The 24,800-nt window shown below is 42.1% G+C and overlaps 1 protein-coding gene across 12 annotated transcripts in view; it reads right to left on the bottom strand.

Moving 5' to 3' along the window:
* Positions 1 to 3,720: 3,720 nt before the first annotated feature.
* DNM1L (dynamin 1 like) overlaps positions 3,721 to 24,800 on the bottom strand; it is a 59,401-nt gene continuing 38,321 nt past the window's right edge. For 4 of the 12 annotated variants that reach the window (XM_037878729.2, XM_037878717.2, XM_043541070.1 and 1 more), the window contains 8 exons: positions 23,259 to 23,348; positions 22,015 to 22,107; positions 20,545 to 20,601; positions 19,336 to 19,413; positions 12,124 to 12,294; positions 11,359 to 11,468; positions 8,776 to 8,935; positions 3,721 to 7,177 (listed from right to left, as the gene is read on the bottom strand). In XM_037878729.2, coding sequence (XP_037734657.1) covers positions 7,121 to 7,177; positions 8,776 to 8,935; positions 11,359 to 11,468; positions 12,124 to 12,294; positions 19,336 to 19,413; positions 20,545 to 20,601; positions 22,015 to 22,107; positions 23,259 to 23,348 — 816 coding nt within the window. In that variant the 3' untranslated portion in view covers positions 3,721 to 7,120. The remainder of the gene's footprint in view (positions 7,178 to 8,775; positions 8,936 to 11,358; positions 11,469 to 12,123; positions 12,295 to 19,335; positions 19,414 to 20,544; positions 20,602 to 22,014; positions 22,108 to 23,258; positions 23,349 to 24,800) is intronic. The other 8 variants (XM_043541036.1, XM_037878723.2, XM_037878735.2 and 5 more) reach the window with 4 other exon arrangements.

Below are 24,800 nucleotides of genomic sequence, written 5' to 3'. Positions count from 1 at the left end.
TGGTTAATGGATCTATGTATACAATTCATAGAACAATTTCATTTTTTAAAAATTTATCTAATTCAGTGTTTAATATAGCTTTAGAAATACTCTTTGAAAGGGCAGAAGCAACAGTAAACACGGGGGGGGGGAGAGGGGGCAGCACAGGTTTTTTTTTGTTTGTACAGTGCCTAGGATTATAGGGCCATGGTATGGTTGGCCTCTAGCTGCTACCACAATATAAATAATATAATAATGATGGCTGCCATCCCAGGTTGGAACTGCCTTCAGTACCTGCACAGAGGAAGCACAAATAGTCAAGATGGGGAACAGGTCAGTCCTCGAAATCAGGTAACAAGAACTTTGTACTTGGTATAGCTACAGAAAAAAAAATGAGATTGCAGGTTTGAATAATTCCTTCAATTTTGTGGGAGAGACTGTGTCTTCTGGTGGCTAGGGCAGGTTCCTTAGTGTTCCTTTGTCTAGTACTAGAGAGTGATGATGTTTGCTGAGCCTTCCATTACAGTTTCCCTCTAATTTTTCTCTAGACTTTAATACAGTTGAACTCACTTGCGCCTATAGTAAGAGCCATAATTAAAAAAAAAAGTTCTCTTACCCTGACCCCCATATTCAATATAGGCTTTTATAACACTCATTGCCATTGTCTCTGAGTTCTCTGTCACGGGTTTGTTCTCTCATTGTCTTCTCAGAGGGAGACGTGCGTGTAGAATAGTGGTTTAGTTTAGTAGTGGATGTCTTTTTATATATAAAATGTACCTGTTGTGTGTTTATATTCAAAAAGCCACGGTCAAAGAAATGCACCTTGCACTTGGAGCGGAAAGTGAAGTTTGTTCCTGGGCAAGTTCATTCTGCAGTCTCACACCACCCGTGGAGAAAGCTGTCTCTTGCACAGATGAGCTTTACTCTTATTACACAAAGTTCCATTGTGCCATAGTTGTAGACCACGCTCTTCCTCCTGGAGCTTTAGATATGTCCTGGCCCAGGTCATGGAATACTTTGCAGATAAGGACTGAGACTTTGAACTTGATTTGAGATTCTATGGGAAACCATCATAGGGAGCATAGGACATCTTTGATGTGTCCCTGGAAACCTGTATTGCTGAGGAGACATGCTACAAGATTTGTGTACTAGTTGGAGTTTCCTAAATGCTGAAGGCTTTATGCCCAAGTATACTGCATTCCTGTAATTCAGTCAAGAGGTGACAAAGGTACTAATAACTGAGGTTAGGTCTTCAGCTGCCAGGATGGGACAATTTCCTAGCCAAATGAAGATGGCAGAAAGTGTTACTCACAGATGCTGCTATGTGAGAGTTCAGCATCAGCAAGGAATCCAGGAGTACTCCTAGACTGCAGTACTCCTGAACTGACCAATAGTGGGTATAAATCTTCAACCAACAGAGACTGCACAATGGCTATGAGCTCTTGAAAATACTTTCCTCTAACCACCAGCATCACCTTTGTCTTGCTCCAGTTCAGCTTCAGGCAAATGTTCATTATCCACTAGCTGACCTCATCCAAGCACTGGGAGTAATGTAGTGAAATGGGCTGAAAGACACGTAGAGCTGTGTATCATCTACATATTGCTTGCACTTGAGTTAGTCTCATCTGACCAGTTCACCTTGTAGTTGCATGTAGATGTTGAAAAGGACTGAACAGAGAATATATCCTTGTAGAACTCCACAAATGGGGTGTAGTGGTAGAAGTGCAGTTACCCATCAGTACTTCTTGGGACTGTTCTTCTAGGAAGGATTCAAACAATTTTAGCATATTACCCTGGACCCCTGCCATCTGTCTCAGGCGAGACAGCAGAATCTCATGCTTAACAGTGTTGAATGCTTTAGAGGTCCAGCAAGAGGAAACTGAATGTCTGTCCCATTGACCAGAGATTGTACATCAGTGCCACTAAAGCAGTTTCAGTTCTATGTCCTGGCCTGAATCCAGAATGTGCTGGGTCTAGAATGTTAACTTCAGTTACACAAGCCTGTAATTTGCCCTTTGCTAGATTTTTTTTTTTTTTTAAATGAGCTTGCTCAGGAATGGGAGGTTTGACACTGGGTGGCAGCTGGCTTGGACTAAAGTATTCAGGGTGGGTTTCTTCAGTGTTGGTTGGATCAGTGAGTGTTTGAAGGAGGAAGAGAAGATTCTCTGAAAAAGGTGTTGACTATTTTGGTCAGGAGTGGCGCCAGCTGTTCATGATTCTTTCACAAGACAGGAAGGACATGGGTTGGATTCACAAGTCTTGGGTTGAGACTCGTTTAGGGTGTCCAGAACTTCTTGATGTGTTACTGTACTGAACTCTGTGAATGCGGGTGGGCTGTTGGTTGGTGGAGGTGAAGCAGATCCTTACTATTTGAGAAGCCTTCCCAAATGTGCATGGTCTTCTCAGCAAAGTAGGATGATAATCTTAGCCTTAGTGAAGAGCTTTGTCATAGTTATTTTTAGTAAAAGTCACGGACATGTCATGGGCAATGAACAAAAATTCACGGAAGCTGTGACCTGTCCATGACTTTTACTAAAAACAACAACAAAATGGGAAGTGGGAGAATCCAGCACACAAGGCTGCTGCGACTCCATGGTTTCCCCCACCATCATGGTGGCAGGGAGCTGCAGGGTTCCCCCTGCACTCCAGGTGGCTGGAAACTGCAGGGTGACCATATTTCCCAAAGAGAAAATGGGACACCCCAGCCACTTGCCTGAGCACTCTTCTCCCCCGACACAAGACTGTAGCCTGTCACCGGAACCCTGCAGGGGCCTTCTCAGGAGGGAGTCGCTGGAACCCTGACATGGTCCCTGCATTGGTTTACAGCTCCAGTCCCTCCCCCTGGGACTGAAGCAGGAAGTGTCACAGAGGTCTCTTGAAGTCATGGATTCTGTGACTTCCACGACCTCTGTGACATAAACATAGCCTTACTCTTCACAGTACTTGGTGCTCAGCTCTGATGCACACTGTAGGCATTCAGGACTAATTAAACAGTTGACCACCCTGGTAACTCCTTGGAGTGGGATTTGACAGCCCCAATAAAAGGAAGGTTCTCTTGGCCTGTAATATTACCTCAATATTTGGAAAAATCATTTATCTTCTGCTTATTTTTAAGCTATCCAAAACATGAAATTCCAACTTAACCTTTACAATTGCTGTAGTGCTCAACTTCGTATAGGTATTGCAATGGAGGAGCAACAGGAAGTAAGATGATGGCAAAACTATTTGAACATGAAGCACAGATTTGGAAATTCTTAGGTTGGCTTATAAGACTTCAGAATTTAATTCATCCCAACCCTTCCCTCTCAAAGTGACCTGACCTTGGTTGGTAACATCTAGTTACAGTAGTTTATGTGATATGAGCTGGTCTCAACCCAGTTTGAAAGTGTTATTATCCACCTTATAAAAGCCACGAGTTAGCACTCGTCTCAACAAATACCAAGGATTTACTAGGCACAGAAACAACAGCCCCTAGAGCTGGTCCCTCTAAATTAAAATGGAGACAGATATTGACAGGTAAACTGCTTTAATATGGCTGTAAGTGTCTATCAGGGACTTCAGTTTCCAGTGGTGCCCAACTGGCACCTCACTTCAAAAGCAAAAGCTCCCATAAACGTAAGTAGGACTTGAGATGTTTACCACATGTATTTTAAAAATCCATTTGATTGGGAATAATGCCCTTAAGTATACACACACATCCCACTCCCACCTACACCCACATAAGTAAAATTTAAAACTGACCACTTAAAAAAAGTAATTTATTGATATGAAAGCTATGTGCAAGTCTTTCACACTATCAGTTTTATTTACAGTAGTAACATACATACATCAGGTATTAAATGTCAAATTTCTATTTCTCTAACTTTTCTCCCTTGATTACTTGCTTATGCCAGTATTGTAATTTCATTGGATAATGGATTTGTTCAAGGTGTGCAAAAATAGTAGCTGTTCTTGATGAACAAACGTTAAATTACATTTCTCAAGAGGTGTTAGACTTTCATTTCCACAGATTTAGGTTTCTATGGAAGAAAACTTAGAACAGTTTATGTGCACAAAGCAAAAAATTGAAACGGTTGGAAATGAAGTCAAACTCCCTCCCTACTCCCCACCAAATAAAACCAAAGACCTACAGCCTGGCCTACACTAGGTTTCTTTCCCTAAAATTTCCATGCCATTTCTTCCATCGATGTAAGTAACAACCAGAGTGCTAGCATAGACAAAGTGCCAGTGACTATTGGCATTTTAACCATCCCATTATCTAGCACTGCTTAAACTAGTTGTAGACTGCTTAAAACATAAGCAACCACCCGAGTCCTATTGACACAAACTGCTACTGCTGTACTAGAACTAGTGATGGGAAATCCTGGGAGAGCAAACCCCAATATAGAAAAAGCTGTACAAATATAGCTACATTAGAATCCTAAAGTTCAGACAGTGATGGGTATGTCACCTAGTTCCTCAAAATTCACAGTTGCATATCTGGTATAATCAATACACTATAGCAGGGGTTCTCAAACTTCATTGCACTGCAACCCTCTTTTGACAACAAAAATTACTACACGACCGGGAGGGGAGGGGGGGGTGACCAAAGCCTGAGCCTGCCTGAGTCCCGCCACCCTGGGTGGGACGGCCAAAGCCAAAAGCTTCAGCCTGAGGCAGGGGGCCTGTAACCTGAGCCTCACCACCCGGGGCTGAAGCCCTTGGACTTCAGCCCCAGGTGGTGAGGCTCGGGTTTTGGCCCCAGGCCCCAGCAAGTCTAAACCAACCCTGTCAACCCCATTAAATTGGGATCGCAACCCACTTTGCGGTCCTGACCCATAGTTTGAGAACCACTGCACTATAGCTTATTTAATCAAAGGATGAAGTCATGTTAAAGCATGGATTGATTTTTTTAAAATATGCAGTGATTATGGCAGACCAAGTTCATTTCTTTCAAATCATCATATATCCTCAGCTTATTTACAAGTTACAGTGATACCAAAATATTACCACAGCATTTCCAAAAAGAATTCAGGTCACCAATGCTAATTAACACTTAATCAACTGTATCATTTCTTGTGAAGTTTACCTTTCACTTGTGAGAATTTCTTGAGTAAGCTGAACTCATTTGCTTTGTGCAACCTTCTGAAAGTTCACGATAAATGTGAGACTAAATTATATTTGCCAATTAATCACTGATTAACCTCTGTCAGCCACTAACATGTTGAAAAGTAGCATTTCTGAACCAAGAGGGTATTATAGGTGAGTGGATGGGGAGACACAGGCAAGAAAGAAGCACAGTTGGAGAGAGCTGAACTGTATTAAAATTGGATTCCAATTAAAAGAAGTTTAAGGCATTTAAAATAACTGTTGCTTAAATTAGTAAAAAACTAAGTCTGACACCCTTTCTCTTTTGGCCTCATGTTTCCAGAACCACAGAAAGCATTTTTCCCTGGTAATTAAGAATGCTAAATTGGTTTCTATATGTTGATTAAATAGGGTATTTAACATGTAAAGTTCTAGACTGCTTACAAATGTGGAATTTAAGGTGGCATATTAGGGAGACAGGATTCTTAAGCCAAATAATGTTGTTTCTATCTGTTGATCTTAATTCAGTGTGAATGTATCAGTGATAAATGAAAACTGGGAATTAGCCATTATTGTAAACTAGTCCCCTAAATATTTGCAAATGATCAGGTTTGTACATTTAAAATTTTAGCAGCTCAAACAGGAATTTAGTTTCTGTTAAGTGATGAAATAGTGAAGGAACTGTGTGTGTGGGAGAAGAAACCAGTTTTACTATACACCTGATGCACAGAGAAGAGCCATAAAAATGTGGACAGTGATGTCTATTTAATTCTTCTACAATTAAATGTGCACGTGAGAGAAACAACATCAGGAACAGCATCGTGAACATTTTGACTTTATCAAATAAATAAATCTGTGTGAAAAAAATACATGCAAGTGTGCTGGAGTTTAAATTCAAATTGTAGGAAGCTATAATGTATAACAAGATTTTAACTTTTAAGAGTCTAGTGTGATCAACGTGCACTGTGCTGGCTATGGCCAGAAGAAAATAACCATCAACTTCATTCCCAATCTTACGTTTATCTGAAAACAAATTGGGTTGTCTTAGAAAAATTCCTCACAGCACAGTAAAATTTGTTTCCCCAGACAGCAGTACTTAAAGTAGACTCTAGTATAAACATTCTAGTCCTGCTGTCTCTTCCACAGATACTCTTAGCCTTCATACATCCCAAAATTATTTGAAAAGAAGTAAAAAAAAATCCCACCTTTCTGTCCAACTTAATTTTAAAAGAAACACTTACTATCCCACAACAGTTTTGAAATTCATTTTATTTTTAAATGCTATGAGAACAATTTTGCTAGTGGATGGTCCAGAGGTTTGGTCCCAGAAGGGGTTCTTGCACTTGATTATCATCTCCAGCAATGAAATGCAAACTCTGGTGCACATTCATTGGTTTGCACCAATTCTTTAGTAAGTCCTCCTGTTTGTTTTTTTAAAGTTCCAGGCTAACTCACCTAAAGTGAAATTCATTTATCTAGTTCAAAAATTTGTTTTATAATGCTGCTTTCTTTAAAATTCTGAAAAAAATGGGTGCACACATACTTATATAGAAAACATTTTTACTGTGCCAGTTATCAAATTCAGATCTCCGTTTGCCATGGTGCATGCAGTATACTCATGAAAGAATACCTAGTGCTTTCTCCTCTTCATGGTATTTAAACCTCTATTGTAAAAGCAGCTTAAAACTATGCAACAAGACTACACTCTCCATCTAACCCACAGGCAACTTGTATAGCAAGCCAGGCACTGGAACTTTAATGGTTTTGCCTAAGTTTAAATGAGACTGTCATAGGACAGTAAACTTGGTCTGTTTTATTTGCACCAGAAAACTGGTAAGGAAACATTTAGAGCCATTTATTATGTGGATTAAATACGACTTGTTTTGCAAAGTACAGCATACTTTTCTGTCCATAAGCCAAACCAACTGTCTTTACATGAGCAAATTTACACATAGTTGCAGTACACAGATAAGAGTTCATAAATAAAATTCTACCAAGTATACAATGCTTAGCAAATTTTCAAGTCATCAGGATTCTCCACCCATATAAACAGTGTGGCTGGTAGAGATAACCTTCACCAAAGGTGCGTCTCTCGAATCTCAGCAATAATCTGACTGGCTCGCTGCAATGCCTGCACAGAGGGGAAAAACACAAGAAAAAATATTAAATTTTTCCCTATTTGCTTCTCATATGACAACCAGGAGATCATTCTACGGAAGACAATGTTAATTCAGCAATGTTTTACAAAACAAGATCATTGTGACAGTGAATTAAGCCTTCCAACACTAACATTTGTTGAGGCCTCAGATCCCCAGACGGAGCATACTACACAACTGCAAAATATGACAAAAACACAAAGGTATTGTAAAGATTGTAGCCCACAGTTGTTGTGCCACGTCACCCCGCCAGCCTCTCATCCAAGAACTGAAAGTGTTAGAAATTCATGCAAAACAGATCTCAGTTTAAAACAAAAAGATTCTGTTCCAGTCATAACTTTTTGAGACTTTTCTTTTGGTTTGAAGATGTTCTCGCCTACCCAAAGGCCCCAATACATTTGTATTAACACTCCATGTGGATAAATAAATCTTTAGGTAAGCTACAAAAATATTTGCCACCACATGTCACAATAAAGAATAAAATAGTTTCTTTCTGCAACTAAAGTATAAATTGCACTTATTTTGTACCTTTAAACCTCTTCACTTACATTCTGCCTAATTCATGCACCACCGGACTATGTCCAAATCCTGGCAGCTTTAAAACAGCTGTCATTTGAAACAAACTTAACAAATAAACCAGTTTATGATAAGTACCAACAATGCACTCACGACTGTACAAGACAGATCACTTATTCCTCTAAGAGTTTACCCTCTACAAGATTCTCTCTCTGACTCAAACATGTGGGTAAGGAAAGAGCAGAGATTTAAAATTACACTTGCTAGATCCAGTCCTGGAACAGTGACAGGTTAGGGGGTCCGGTATCTCAAACATCCAGAGGCAATGCCTGCTGCATTCTATGAGAGAACTGACCCACACTATTTCTCCCTCACTGTGCTGATTTGATCTTTTAGAAAGCATATTTCTCTATGCCAATTCAGTGCAGAGGAATGGAACTGGCGGTATTTGGTACACCCCAAAATTAGAGCTTTGGAAAAAACAATTTCACTGTTTTCATGACTAGTTCAAATTCACTGCAGTACAAGAAAAACAGGTGCAGCATCTGCAGTAACAGCCAAATCCACAGCAATATGTCCCTAATCAAAACCTTTAGGACAGGATACTTTAGGACAGAATAGTTTGGTACTACTCACAGAAATAAGCATGGAATTGGGGGGCGGGGGGAAACAAGGGAGACGACTCAACCCCATCTTCAAAAGGAAATTCCGTCAAGGGAGGGTTACAGAGCTTTAAAAGAGTATGCTGGAAAACCTAACAAAGTTCACTATTCTAAAACTCCTTTATAAAAGAAAGATAATACCAATCTAACAAAGCTGTGTTTGGGGTTTACTCCAGAAGCTAGATTAATGATGTATAGTTAACATTACTAGTATTTCATTACTGCTTTCTTGCTCATGCAGGGCTTCTGTAAGAGAATGAACTAGATCAAAACAAAACTGACCTGAATCCAAAAAGCATGCAAAAACCTGAAGACTGTTATATACCTGAAATCCCAGCAGATTTAATATGCTTCAGTTTAATTAACTGTTCATCGGGTGTTTTGATTTTCAATACCTTTAACATGTCAGCTGCCTCCTTTCTGCGCTGTGCCATGTCCTCAGATTCCGTCAGAAGGTCATCTAACAACAAGGATTTGTACAGCTGTCCAACTAGCTCGCTCTGAAGAGTGTCTTTCACATGATTCACCAGAAAATGCATCACCGCCTTTGGCACACTGCAAGCGAAAAATAAAATATCAAACAAGCCACATAAAGCTAGGGCATCAGCTATTCTAGAGTCCACATGCAGTTTGAGTAAATCTGTATGTTCCAATGTAAGCAATTATACAGAATCTTGACAGGAATCTTACATCCATGTGTCTTAAATAGCTGTGAAGTGACTGTGTGTAGTCCAACAGCTGCTGAGTTTATTGCCTGTAAGATGGCCGCACTTCAAAGAGAACAACTGAATCCCACATGTACAACCCTGAAAGGTTCTAAATTATTTTTATTACAGTAGCACCTAGAAGCCCTAATCAAGATCAGGCCCCATTGTGCTAGGCACAGTAAAAACACTAAGCTCTTCACAGCAGGTTCTGTCTCTTAATATCTAAACAGACAATACAAAGGATGAAAAGGGAAATGGAGGCACAGTGCAGTGACTTGTCCATGGTCACACACCAGGTCAGCGAAAGAGCTGGGAACAGAACACAGGTCTACCAATTCCCTGCCAGTACCCTATACATTGGATGATGCTGCTTCTAAGGCACCACACAGCAAGAAGTGATGGGAATTTCAAAATGCAAGGAGAGTTTAGACAAACAGAATATAATTACCCAAAACACAATTTGGCCATGACCCAGCATCAAGACTCCTAGTCATGAAAAGGAAGCCATTAAATCTTTAATGATCACAAGTGGTCAAGATTTCAGTTTTATGTGTCACTTGAAATACCAAGAAGGAACATTGGTTTAATATGGATTTCCACAGTTACATGTGCCCCTGAACTTCCTGCAGTAAATTCAAAGTACTGTCCCTGCCTTACTTATGGAATCTGACAGGATCACAGCACAGCAGAGCTCTTCTGACAAAGTGGAAAAATCAATATAGATAGGCATTGGCAAGATAAAAACCATGCACTGCTTGTGGAGTGATAAGTGCAGTGAAAACATATCCTAACTCAGGTGATCAGCATCCAGGTAGGAGCACTTGGGATAGCCTAACCTAGATGTAAGTAGCTACACTGAAAGCCATACCCAAGTTAATGTGTCCTCACTGGCGCTATACTGTGTCTGTCACTAGGACTTTCTGGGGGCATATCCCATGGTTTTTTGTGCAGCAGTAAGACAAGCTACTCTGATTCTTTCCCAGTGAACTGTGGGAGAACTTGTCTGTCCTTCTGGGCACGTGGGAAGGCATTGTAGGACTGTGAGCAATCAAGTGATTTAGTCTGCGTCCTCATTGCAAAGCGGGCAGCCTGAGTGAAAACAGGTTTTACGCCTACAGCCACAGATGAGATAGCTAACCTAAGTTGAAAGCACCACTAAACTCAGGTCAGATGGTTGTGCGAATTGGTGGATGATAGGGGGTTGGGGAAACATCCAAGTAAGAGCCTGAGTTAACTCTGCAACTACACTTGAAACGCAAGGAATAGAGTGCTCTTTTCAATGGCCAATTCCTAAGATATCTTTGCATGGGAACACACAGAAGCTCTTAAATGTTGTAAAGTTACACAGTGCAAAAGTAAACAGCCATGACACACACAGTATGTGAGCCTATAGGGGAAAAAAGTGCATGAAGAAGGGAGAGAAAAATTATTTAGGGGAGCATAAGAAGGTATATAACTTGGAGTACTAGGATAAAGTGAAGTAGAGATAAATTAAGGTTGAACATCTGAAGTAAAAGGACTTTTGGGTAGCACTGCAATGGAAAATGAGGAAACACCATTTGAGTCATTTAAAATTAAATACTGGAGAACACTCTTGCAATTGTCATTGTGTGGGTTAAACAACCTGATCTAAGCTCCAACTTATAGAATTCTTTTACTTTGCCTATTAAAAAAAGGGATAAATTGCTGACTTTTCTGTAAAGCCTTCAGTAATAAAACCGTTAGTCTCTTCTTCGTTTCATTCTTCTTACCAAATGACAAAACAAAACTGGGAAACAGCAACTTTAAAGACAGTCTACGCAGCAGAGGCAGCATGCTTTGGCATTACTACCTCTAGCCTTATGGCTGAGAATTGGAACACACCAGTCAAAAGAACTCTATATGAGCCTCCTCAGAAGGAAGGCTGGTGGCTGCAAAGCTAAGTCCTTTGACTGCTTGACTGGACCTTGGATGTATGCCAATTATTTGCTCCAATCCATCAATACAGATTGCAGGATCCTATACAAAAGCAGACATTCTCTTTAAAAATAAATGAAGTTTAAAGTGCAATACAACAGAGTACTCAAAAAGAAGAACTAGTATTGGAGGCTTTGAAAAAGTGTGCTCTTTTTGCCTATCAAGTGGACTTCAATTTTATAAGGAATCAAATTTCACAGCTCCTCCTTGTAGAGCTACTAAACTCTGCCTAGAGAGATAAAGCAATATAAACGCACGGTTATATTCAGCAACAAATGACATGGCTATATCACGCGAAGTTTCGCAAGCTATTACCTGTCCTGAATGTTCTTCCTGACAATAAGGAAGTAGGATTTGATAAGTCGTTCAATCACTTCGCAGTCTCGTTGCTCACGGGCAGAGAGTCTGCGTGCAACAGGTACAGGCTTCAGGAAAAAATAAAAACAAACTTATTTAAATGTTTACAGGTTGATTTTATTTAAAACACTTTACCTACTTTGGATGGCAGAGTGGATACTCCATTCATCTTTCAGCTTGATTCCAACTGGTCTTGCAACAAGTGTTTACTCTCCCCAAAACAGAACTACAGCTGTTTTGACAAGTCAAAAACATGAGCTCTGAAACTGAGCTGAGCAGTAGTACAAAGGACAGGAAATTCTCAAGAAAACCACCTCTCAGAGAAAAAGGCAGCAGTGATTTAATTTAATCAAGTGACTTTAGGTTTTACAATAGCTCATGGTTACTGACAGTGAAAGTGACTGTCCACTTGATCTTGCTGAAGTCTAGGGCGATTTTACTACTCTGACAAGAGATTAATCTTTTTATAGCATTAATGAAGTAGGCAAATAATCCCTTCATTTAGATGGGTGTGAAAGTAAATCAGGTTCCCCCAGTTCTGTTCCACAAACTATAGGGAAAGGAAGTGTTAATGGAAGAGGACCTCAGAAGGTACCTACCTGTCCATATGCCAATAATAGTTTCATATTCTACAGGTACAGAATTCATACAGATTAAAATCCTGCTTCCTGTGCCTGAGCTGATCAGGAGAGGTGCCGCTGTATCATCTCTTTCACAACTCACCACATCCAACAGGTTTACAGCATGGCCTTTTTGAGGACTGGCAGGTAGGACTGTAACTGGTTTAGATTTTTCCTCCATTAATAGCTCTTCAGCTTTTGAGGGTTTCAGCATTCCTCTCCAATTGCCTGTTCCGGGTTCTTGAGTCACATCTCCCACCCCAGGAGCAGCCTGCTGAAACAAGACAATGCAAAGAAATATTGGTCAGCCAAAAGTCAGGCATTGCAAGGCAGTCTCCTGTGAAGCTCACTACCACCACCACCAAGCAATCCCATGTGGCTCACTGGCAAGAGTTGCAACTTCGAGTGTACAGCCCCTTCCTTCAGTTCATTCTTTGCTTCCAACAACTTTTCCCTCCCTCCTTTCATCTTGGATAATGGAGCAGGGGGGACACGTTCAATTCAATGTGACAATGTTGAGTAGTGTCAGAGTAAACAAACTGAGTACCATTTTTCAAATATACATACTAGTCTACATCCCAATTTAAAAAGTGAATTAGGCACTTCAGAGCCTCAATGCCACAAAAGTCTCTGAGACTTGAGCTTGTGTACATAGAAGCTTTTCCAATATATTAAGGTATTATTACAGTTGAAGAGCTATAGTTATACTGGTATAACTACCCTGCCTGGATATTCTTCTTTTGGTTTTAGCTTAAACTGCTCCCAGTGACATAAGCGACCCCAGAATTCTGAATAGGAGTGTCCCTAGGAGGAGTTACACTAGCATAGCTATCGTGCCTTAAACTCATTCTCTCTTATAGCACTTTAAGGGCATGGCTACACTTGCAGATGTAGAGTGCTGAGAGTTAAACCCGCCTTCGGACAGCGCAGCAGAGGAAGTGCTGCAGTGTGTCCACACTGACCGCTGACAGCACACTGGCGTGGCCACATTTGCGGCACTTGCAGCGGCACTGGGAGTGGTGCATTATGGGCAGCTATCCCACAGAGCACCTCTCCCCATTCTGGCACTGTGGCTTGTGGGAAAGGGGTGGGGCATTCTGGGTCCTGTCCCAACGCCCCGGGATGCATCGGTTCGCATCCCAGCATTCCCTGTGCTTCCGTCCACATTTGGCGCCATCTTTCCATGTTTTTTGTACTGCACGCTCTGTCTTCCCTTTCGGTCTGTGGGAATGGAGCCCGAACTGCTAAGGAATATGCTGATGAGTCTCGCCAGCGTGCCACGTTTGGCAGTCGAGTTACTCCTTAAAATCCAAAGTGACAGTGAGGACTCTAACGAGGATATTGACGTGAGTAACGCAAACGACACGAGTTGGTTGGGGCATTCACGGACATGCTCACCACCGTGGAACGCCACTTTTGGGCTCGGGAAACAAGCACCGAGTGGTGGGATCACATCGTCATGCAAGTCTGAAATGACGAGCAGTGGCTGCAGAACTTTCGGATGAGAAAAGCCACTTTCAAGGGACTGTGTGAGGAGCTCGCCCCCACCCTGCGGCGCAAAGACACGAGATTGAGAGCTGCCCTGACGATGGAGAAGTGGTGGCTATTACAATCTGGAAGCTGGCAACTCCAGACAGCTACCGATCAGTCGCTAGCCAGTTTGGAGTGGGGAAGTCGACCGTTAGAATCGTGTTGATGCAAGTTTGCAGGGCCATTAATCACATCCTGCTCAGAAGAACCGTGACTCTGGGTAACGTGCAGGACATTGTGGATGGCTTTGCACAAATGGGTTTCCCTAAGTGCAGAGGGGCGATAGATGACATGCATATTCCAATTCTGGCACCAGACCACCTAGCCTCCGAGTATGTTAACTGGAAGGGCTATTTCTCTATGGTTCTCCAGGCGCTTGTGGATCACCGTGGGCGTTTCACAAACATTAACACAGGCTGGCCCAGAAAGGTGCATGACGCATGCATCTTTCAAAACACTGGCCTGTTCAGGAAGCTGCAAGCTGGGACTTTTTTCCCCAGACCAGAAGATCACCGTAGGGGAAGTCAAAATGCCCATTGTGATCCTTGGAGACCCCGCTTACCCTTTGATGCTGTGGCTCATGAAACCCTACACAGGGAGCCTTGATAGCAGCAAGGAGCGTTTCAACTACAGGCTGAGTCGGTGCAGAATGACTGTGGAGTATGCTTTTGGCTGTTTAAAGGGCCGCTAGCGCTCTCTGTATGGGAAGCTCGACCTGGCCAATGACAGCATCCCCGCGGTTATATCCTCGTGCTGTACCCTCCATAACATTTGTGAAGCGAAGGGTGAACGATTCACTCAGGCATGGAACTCGGAGATTCAACACCTGGAGGCTGAATTTGAGCAGCCAGAGAGCAGGGCTATTAGAGGGGCCCAGCGTGGGGCTGCAAGAATTAGGGATGCCTTGAGGCAGCAATTTGAGGCTGAAGCCACCAGTAATGTCTGGTGCCCTGCACGGGAGTGAAGTGCAGTGGTTTCAATGTTAGTAGGAACCTGTGTTTGCTAAGCTGACTTGCAGTGCCTGTTTCTTTCCTGGGCTAAGGAATCTTTTACTTTATGCAATAATAAAGAATCTTTTCAAAGCCAAAAAATCCATTTATTGAAAAGAAAATTCATTTATTGAAAAGAAACACAACTGCTTGGGAAACAGAAAGGGCAAGGGGATTGGGTGGTGAACGGTAAAATCACAGATTTGCGTATGTCCTGTCTGGAGTGCTGTGCAATGAGTGCTGCACTTCAGGATGGCTATACTGCATGGTGATGGGGGTTGAGTGCAGTAGGTAAGGGTTGTAGTTTTCAGGGTTGGGTGGTGAAGCTACAGATGCTGGAGGCAGCTGGTGGCGGTAAGAACACAAATGTTGGGGAAAGTGGGTTGGAGGTGACATGGGGGCACAAGGGAAAGAGTTTTTGGGACAAGGGCTGCGGGAGGAGAAGGGTCAGTAGTGCTCCGCCTGCATGGCTATGAGTGCCTGGATAGAGTCCGCTTGGCGCTCCATTATGCTTATCAGCCGCTCTGTGCTTTGGTGCCGGCAATCCACATTCTGCTGGCAGATCCTCCTTTCACTGTCCCGCCACTCCTGCACTTTTCGATTTTCATTACTTGAATGCTGCATTACTTCATGCAACGTCTTCCTTGCTTTTATGTGGCCTCTTTCTGATTCTTTGGAGTCTTTTGTCCGGTGATAACACGGACGGCTGAGATCTCAAGGTTGCATCTGTTAGGCAAAATGCAACACTTAACAGAGGCAGCATTGTTCACACCAGACAGAGCAATGCTTCCTCCATACTTAAGGGCAAGCACAGTCTACACAATAGCATAATTTGGCCATCCCAAAGCGAGCGCACATAACCCATGGGAGCCCCAAAATGGTGAGTAAGCACGGGGTCAAGCGTGACTGACTGTTTCATGGCTGTACTGTCCTCTGGGTTTCCGTGCCTTGGGGAGAGCCAACAGCGGCAGAGGGCCCCTATACTGAACACTGTCCCCACATTTTCCACAGGAGTTCGTCCTGGAAGATATCTTGCTGCTGAGGGTGACCTGGGAAGCAAGGGAGGGTCTTCTACTGCAATGCGGATTCTGCCCTAGCCCATATGCAGCTTGCCTGTGTGCAGCAATGGTCCCCCCGCCCCTCACGGCACAGTGGCGCGGACACGGTATCCTTACTGGGACGAGGTCCACAGTGGCTCTCCCAAGAAACCTACACAAGCCCATTGCCCAAGTGCTGGCTGAGACCTTTGAAGAGATCACTGAGGCCGATTACCGCGATGTGAGAGAGCACATCAATGCCCTATTCCGCATCTAGGCATGCATGCGGCTCTAATCCTCCTCGCCCCAAGAGCCCACACCGAATAACTTCCTTCCCAAAATAAAAGCCGCTTACCGGGAACCTCCTCTGGTGTTTGTCCTTCCCCAAGCACCGGCCACCACGACTGTCTACCTTCCTCCTGGCTTGAGAACAGCCCCTGGCTGCATGCATCTAGGGATTCTGGGGTGTCTTCCTCCGCCGGAGCACCCTCGCTCCCGCTTTGCAGCTGCTACTCCTCCTCCTGCCTTGTTGCACTGGCCTCTGAGGTGTCCGTGGTGGTACTCGGAGTGGAGGTGGGGTCGCCCTCAAGTATCATGTCCAGCTCTTTGTAAAAACAGCAGGTCACTGGGGCACCACTGGAGGGCCGGTTTGCCTCGCGGGCTTTCTGGTAGGCACTCTGCAGCTCCTTCACTTTTATCCTGCACTGCAGTGCATCCTGTTCATGGCCCCTTTCCATCATGTCCCTTGATATCTGCCCAAAGGTATCGTAATGCCTACGGCTAGAGCTCAGCTGGGACTGGACAGCCTCCTTCCCCCAAACACTGATGAGGTCCAGCACCTCACCATTGCTCCATACTGGGGATCCCCTGGCGCTTGGAGGCATGGTCACCTGGAAAGATTCGCTGAGAGCATTCCACGCCTGGCTGAGCAAACAGGAAGGGGATTTTCAAAATTCCCAGAGAATTTAAAGGGCGGGTCTGATGGTTGGTCACCTGAGAGCAGGGCAGTAGAGTTCAAAGTGATGACCAGAGAGGCTAGAACAGGCATTGTCGGACACTTCTGGAGGCCAATCAGAGCGCAATATAAGGCCAGGGTGTCCACACTGGCGCGGCGGTGCTCCAGCGGGGGACGCAGCGAACGTTATTCCACTCGCCGAGGTGGAGTACCAGCAGTGCTGTAGCCGTGGAGTCAGAGCGCTCTACGTGCCTTGCCAGCGTGGACAGGGAGTGAGGTACAGCGCTCTGAGCGGCTTTATTGTGCTGTAATTCGCAAGTGTAGCCAAGGCCTAAGATTTCCCATGTAGATCAGCCTTAGGCTCTTAAGTACCTAGTTCATTTTGAAAATGGGAATTAGGCTCCTAAATCATTCAGACAGTTTGGAAAATGTTACCCTCTATCTTGTAGCAGTAGGCACCTATGAAAACTGAAAGGAGCAGCTTTTGTTGAACACATTTGATTCGGTAAGTATATTTCTATGCAACAACTCTGAAGGGCTTGAAACTATTGAACAGATTTTCTCTAGTGCCTCAATTCAAGTAGAAGCAAGAACAGTCCCTTACAATAACAGCTGTAAAACCCCAGGCATTCAGGTTCCCAGGTATTAAAAGCTTGTATGTGTGCCACAAAGCTTTAGGGATCTGTCTCTAAGGGACCAACTGCCCAGCCCTTCCTTGTGCAAGACCTGGCATACAATGTGACATAATAAGCCAAAATTAAATAATCCAGATCAGTAAAACAAAAGGAAATCTCCACCCACTGGGAGACAGGAAAGAACTGGCACTCTCAGCAAGCACAGCTTCCCTTACAGAGAAAGGACAGCACGCTGTTCTTCTTCATCTCCCAGTGAAAGGATGTAACACCCACTCTGGGATGCAGATTAGGGACGCTGGATGAAAAACTATTAGTAAGTAATACTGTTACATTACTTTGAAGGCTGTTAGTTGGAAGTCTACATTGCTAGATGCTCCTGTATTCACAGAACCTGATCATCCATCCTGCACCACTCTATAACCCTACCATCGGTTTTATTCACCCTGCTCATATACCTTTGACAAAGCGATTACTGTCTGCAAAGAGATATAAATTTAAATCTCATAGCTGAATCACTGACAGCCTTGAAATACTTCTTATATCTTGTTTCAAGTGCATGTGGAAAACAAGCCAAACCCCACCTACTGTGCTCATGATTAAAAAATTAATTACCAAAGCTTGTCATGGGTCAAAAGAGAACTACAAGCCAAAAAAAAAAAAAAGATGGCATATATACTCAACAAGTTAATGATGAATCAATCTAACCAGAAGACAACCCAATTTTATATCTGACCAACTCAACTGTCTGATTCAAACGTGTTTGGGGGATTTTTTTTAAACACAACTGTTAACTGTCAATGTACATATAACACACTGATTTGAATTTTTACAGTTGTAATCTTAACTGCTCACAAAACAGGAGACATTAAGACAGAACAAGACTTAAGGCGGCTCATTACATTTTCTGCTAGTGGTAGGACTTCTGCCAAAAATGACTTTACCATCAGGTTAGGTGCTATGCCACAGAATACTGCTCCATAATAGTGATCTCTAAACGCATCCCATACCCTTTCAGCACAGAATCAGTCACATATATCACTGTCCAAAATATTCCAGAAACAATTTCAAAGACTACATTCTGTTAAACACAGTGAGAAAGAGTATTAAGATTAGCACATAGCCTTATCAAATTTACAAATACAAATTTTATACAGTGAACAGGAACATACTAAAATTCAGCAGTTCCCCTGCAACCAATCCTGCCATCATAATGCCTAAGGAACACACATCATCACTAGTACACAAAGCCTCGTGTAAGAAGAGCAGTTTTCAGCTTTTGTTTAGGTGATTTTGGTGGATTAGGTCCCCTAAATCACTTGCTACAGCGTACAGATAAAACTCCAGTTTCAACTAGAATTTATTTTAGGTTCTAACTCCTTAATCAGCGGAGTGGGGGGGGAGGGGGTAGGAAGAGGACGAGACACGACAACGTCTTTGCATATATACATGCATCACCTAGCACAATGGGGCATGACGCCTCTAGGTGCTCCTGTGATATAAATATTCAGCAGCAAATGTTTCTGCCTGTAAAATAAAGATGACTAGAAAAAAAAGGCTTTTCACACAGGTGTGCTGTGAATTTAACAAAACAGGCAGAACACTGGAGCAGAAATGTTAAAGAGCCATTGCAGGATGTATTGTACAGATACAAACAAATTGGTTAGCAGGGATTACTTTTAAGATGACAAAAAGGGGGTTCAGTTAGAACAGAGCCTAGAGAGATTCCCTGAAGGCAGCAGGAGACTCACATTTTTATTTTATCTTCTTTCTTCCATTAAACATTAAGACATATTAAAACACGTAATTTGACAAACATGCTTAAAATGTTGGATTACAGTATGGTAGTTGAGTAGACTATTTTGGTGAAACAATTTCCTGCAAATTATGGCTCTGCACATTCGCACCACAATTCACTGCAAACAAATACACAGATACGGAAAGCAATGAAATTTCTATCCAAGTGTACCTCACACATTACCTGCCCTGTACAATCTAATGAATGTGACTAATGCTAGGCAACCTCAGCACTACAGGACACATGATCTGACAGACCCAGAGGACACGGCGTCAATGACAAAACACAATGCATGTGAACTACTTTTTGTACTATCCAAGGTGCACCACAACAGGAATGAGCATGCAGTGCTAATAGGAAGAATCAGGACAGACCTTGCCATCAGCCTCAGCAGAAGCAGCAGTAGAGGTCTCCTGGGAGGCAGATGTCAATGCACCTGCAGGTTTAGTAGACTAAAGAAGGTAAGAAATGCAGAAAAAAATCAACTAAGGGCAGACACTGAATGTGCCTAATACATTCATGCATTGTTCTCTACTAACATCTTTAGCTAGCCAGAAAGACATTTTTAACTTGTAGATTTACAAGCAGCCCCGCATGAACAGGAGAAGAATCCCAAAGGCATTAAAAAGCAGCCAATTAAAAATTAAACACCTCTGGCTTGTTTGGCCTCAAAACCATCGCCAATTCCCATGTTGCAGATTTAAATTTGACTGTACAATGAAATCGGAGAAAAGCATGATGTAATGGGCATGATCAAACAGCATTCAAAGCAAGCTCTGTACTGCTGCTTAACATTCCCAACTAGTTCACACAGATCCTAGGTTGATCCTATAAACTAATACTGGATATATTTTCAAAGCTTCTCTCACTTTTTTAAAGTTTGGTTCATTAACTGTTTTTTACATTACAAATTGCAACAATTCCTGCAAAGCTTAAACAGTATTTTGGAGACTCATGAAAAAAGATGTTTTGCACCAATCTGGGCTTATAATAATTTCAAACAACAGAGTGCATGAAATACTGTAAAATAATGACAGACTGCCCATTTGAACAACTAAGGGCACTTTTCTATGTCACTTAGTGCTGCCTCATGTGTACCAATTACTCAACTTATTCTTAGAGCCTTGCAAACCTGAACGAGCTGATGGATACAGCTGAAAGAGCAGTAACGTAATAGTACTGGTCAAAAGGTTGAAATTGAACAGATAGGATCTATGTCTAAACCCGAGAATAAACTCATGCTACAGCTTAATTTTCTTCTTCCAGAGAATAAAATGCTGCATTCTCAGCTGTAGCTCTAAAAGTGGCTTTAAGAGTTTGAATCATCATGTTGGCTTTCAGATCTCTTTAAAAAAAACCACCACCACTACACCATAGAGACGGATTCAAATCTCCAGATTGTCTCTCAAGTCACATTTAAGCATACAAGTTATGACCCACTTTTTCTTTAACACTTGCAAACACATTAAATCTCACCTACTTAACAAGATGCTCATGCACCATAAGTGTATAATACAGTTCTCATGCTTTGGATCAAAAATAGTGCATTAAACAATTTTTTTTTTAAATCAATATTCACTCACCTTGTCTCGTGGCACAGAAGAAGGCAATTCTCGGGCTAACCTGTTACGCCTTTGCTCCTTTAAAAAAAAGCCAGCAAAAACCTTGATTATCTATCACTCTGTGTCAAGCTTTATTGCTTCAGGGATAAGCACGTAAATTGTAGAGATGGATGCTAGCAACATGTCTCATATTTATCGCAAAGTAGCTTGTATCCCACACTATGATTGTTTTAAATCAAAGCCTGTTAGGTGGACAAGACAGTTTTGAAGGATTAAGTGGCCAGATCTAACGTGGAATATAAAATGTGAACTGAACAAAGTATTCAAGGCACAGATCTTTGCAGTACACTCAAGAAACTGAGCTTCTAAGCCACAGCCCTTAAAAACCAAGATACAGCTTGGATCAGGATGGATTCCCTATAGTCTTCATTAAGAAGTGTGTTTATGAAATAATATCCATAAAGAACTGACTACTAGAGCAGCATGGTCAGGTTGATAATTACTGGTCCAAAAGACGGCGGGAAAAGGAGAGAACTTGCATTAGCTACAGAACAACAAAGTAGCAGTTGAAGCACGTCAAGGTGAATAAGGGGAAAGATTGGACTTTTCTGGTGATTAAGAACAGATCTCTCACTAGTAAGGACAAAACATTACAAACTTAGAAAAAACAAAAGATTTCAGACCCAGTATTTCTTTTAGGAAAATGTTAGAAAAGGGGGTATTGTATGCTATTCAGAATTTGTATAAGATGCCATAGAAGTTTACATGCACTTACAGAGTCCTCATTCCTGCAATCGGATCATCACAGACAGACTTTGTTCCCACACTAAGTCAATGGGAGTCCACCTGCGCAAATCTGATGGCAGAATTGGGGCCATAGGTAAAAGACTTGCCCCCAAACCAGCTTACCATTTATATAACACAAAGTAAATAATAAAGAGCATCAAAACGTAAGAGGCAAGATAAGACTATAAGAAGTCAATGGTTGGTGAGAAATGCGATTGGAGAAGTAAGAGAAGAAATGAATGTTAGGGTAGGGAGAAGTGGTCAGTTCTCAACATCTATAAGGCTATTTTCTCTCTCAGAAATAGAGAGATATTTAGGAGAGAAAAATGCCAATCACTTGTGCTAAACAATGTACATTAGTTAGTATTGGTCTGTGTTCTGTGCAGTTTGCGTCTTGTCAATCAGTTTTGTTTTGAAACACGTGGAATTAGTATTTACAATGTATTATCAGAGTTCATTTTGCTTTGCATATTTTAAAAACACGCTGTTTTAAGAAAGAATAAGCGATGCCTTGACAAACATGCTCCACGGGAACATATAAGCAATGGTCTTAAGTTTATATTTATGGGCTGTAATCATAAAGGGTTTCACACCAAGTATATAAAGGCACAGGTCAGTTTATGCTCAGATTTTAAAAAAAAAAAGGTTCAACTTAAAGTCCCCTCTAAATAATCAGTGCATCGCTTAGAAGGCTGTTTTCCTTACCTCTATGTTGTTGTTTATTAGCCCACAGGCATCAGCGAAGTCTGGGTGTTTAGTGTTGATATAAGCTAACTCAATGGCCACCAAATTATGAACCTACAGGGAGAAAAGTCATTCATAGTTAAGATTTTATGAGTTAATTTACTGCTAGGAAACCATGTTGGACTGGCAACCCTAGAAACTGCAGTCTAATTATCCACAGTACTGTATAAACACCCACAGCACAGGCTTTGCCCACGCTGCTCTGCGGTTGCATTTCATTTCTGACCCAAAAGGACAAATTCTTCGGGCAAGAAGGTAATTCATCCATCATAACCTAAGTTCCCTGTAAGCTGCGCAGCCGTGCAGCAGCGTATTTAGCACCACACAGGTGCTCAAGGAACCCTCCTGGGGACCGGCCGCAGTTGGGGGAGGGGCGCCCCCCCCCCGGCTCCCGCCTAGCCTGGCCCCCAAGCTGCCACAGCGCCCCACCCCGGGACCCAGCTCTGCTGCAGTGTGGGCTGGGCATCCCGGTCCCTGGCGCGGCCGGGGCAGCCCTCCCCCAGCCAAGGCCTGCTGGGATCAGGGCACCTATCCTGCAGCCTCAACCCCAGAGTTGCTACAGTGGGGAGAGAGAGGAGCAAGGAAGAGAAACAGAGACCCTGATGCCATTCGACATACATAGCTAACTACACTGACTTAAATACCCTCCTCTTAGATCAAAAACTGCTTTAAAATCTCAAAAAGAAACCAGTCTTTAACATTAACACTCTCCAAGCACTGACTTGTTTGAAGCTAGAAAGTGAATTTTCATTTCTCTATCAGATATATGGTGGTACATGCTATATTAGCACTCCACAGCAGCAGCGTCAGTGTCTGCATACTAATCAACTATGAAGTGAAGTGAGTAAGTTTAGTAACGTATTTTTGTGCATCTCTGAGTCTGATAAAGCACAGCTTCCATGTTAGCAAGAAAATATAAGAGAAGGCTAAGAGGTTTAAAATGTGAATTCTAGGTAAAACTTTTTTTGGAGGGGAGAGGGATTTTTTTTTAAATTAGGCCAAGGTATTCAAAATCAGGAGCCTAAAGTTAGGTGCCTAAATATGGATTTAGCTTCTATTTTTGAAAATTTTGGTTTAGTCTAATGTTTTTGAAACTAAGATTATATGGTAAACAAAAGCACTAAGAAAGGACACCACCAACAGAAACAATGGTTTGATACCAAGCAGGATTGGAATACAAGGTGGTAAGTAACACCACTAATTACCATTTCATTTGTAACAGGTAGCCTCTTACGCAGAAGACAGGTCACTACTTCAACTATGGCATCATGTAGTTTGGGAAACCTCAGCAATTCCTAGAATACAAGGAGGAAAAGCAATGTAACAGAGTTAAAGTCTAATGCCAGAAGTGACCACCAGATCATCTAATCTGACCCCCTTTATATTACTGGCCACCAACACCACCCAGCACTCATACACTAAACCCAACAACTTAAATTGCCCTTCAAGTTGGAATTGCGATTACAGTTCTTGTTGATTTCAATCAAAAGCAGGGTTAATACTGAGTCAGTGAGCAATAAGAGTTAACAGCAGGGAATGCGCTACTATCGTTTATAATTTTTGTAGCTACAGCTTGATTTTGTTGTCCCACTAGGCACATTTGGGGGAGATTTTCAAAGACAAAAATGGCAGTCACTTAACTACAATGTGTGTTTGAAAGTCTCCCGCAATGTAAATTTAAATCAGTGTTACATGCAGACAATTTGGAGATGCTGAAGTTACCAGAGTTTACAGTATCCAATTAAAATTGGTGAGAAACGTAGACAGTCAGAATAAAGCACCCAACCAGGACATACCAAGATGCTGGGGTTAACACTTCCATTAATGAATAGCGCTGTGAGGAGATCTTCTATAGCCACATGCACAGTAGTTTGGACCTCGCTTATGACTCATCCGAAAATAATACACTGATTCCTACCACTGAACCGATTGTGCCTCCAAGTTCCTTCCTATCTCCCATACAAATCTGCTGTGCCTTCTCTCATAAGCCGCAATGAAAGAGGGAGAAGAATAGTTATTCTTAATTAGGCACTTTCCTGTAAGTCTCAGCCCTTCCCTCGTGTTGTGTTAATTCAGAATATGAGAAATTTCAAACACATCGGCTAACCTATCAAGGTTAAGAGACTTAGTAAGCAGGAGATTTTTCTGAAGCCATAACAGCATGAGTTTCTAGTGATCTGCTGTAAACCCTGCCATCAGCAATTCGTTGCTTAATAAATTATTCAAAAGTGTAATTAACTTACTTCATTACACTTTATTAACAGACAACAAAATACTGAAAACAGGAAGTGTCTTACACATTGCTAACCATTTAAACTTTTTTCTAAGGGAATAAGAGTCTTTGAAAGCAACACAGTAAAGTTTTCCAATAAAGTTTCTTCAACACATTCAGCATACATATATGTGGAGGGAAAGAAGATAAAAGCTATGCTCATTCTGAGCAATCAGTGAGATGAGAACGGCATTTTCATGAGGACTGCAAAACCTGAGAATCAATGTTTGCAGGGCTACAAGAATACAGAATTCTGTCTAGTGTGGGGAATGACAACTTTGAATTTTCAGACCACCCCATTTAAAATCACATTCTAAACAATCTCAGTCATTGTATTAACTTTTGGCATTCAATAATAGTACTGTATCTGCATCTCTTCTATCAAAACTAGAGCATCTGAACCTTATGCCCAAATCCATTAGTGCCTTATTAGGCCAACAATGAATACCTTCCACCGTGACAGTCTGACCTTATG

This window comes from Chelonia mydas, chromosome 1 (genome assembly GCF_015237465.2).
Source record: "Chelonia mydas isolate rCheMyd1 chromosome 1, rCheMyd1.pri.v2, whole genome shotgun sequence".
In the NCBI taxonomy this organism is placed as follows: Eukaryota; Metazoa; Chordata; order Testudines; family Cheloniidae; genus Chelonia; species Chelonia mydas.
The sequence above is the reverse complement of the archived record's forward strand: the minus strand, read 5'-3'. Positions and strand labels throughout refer to the sequence as shown.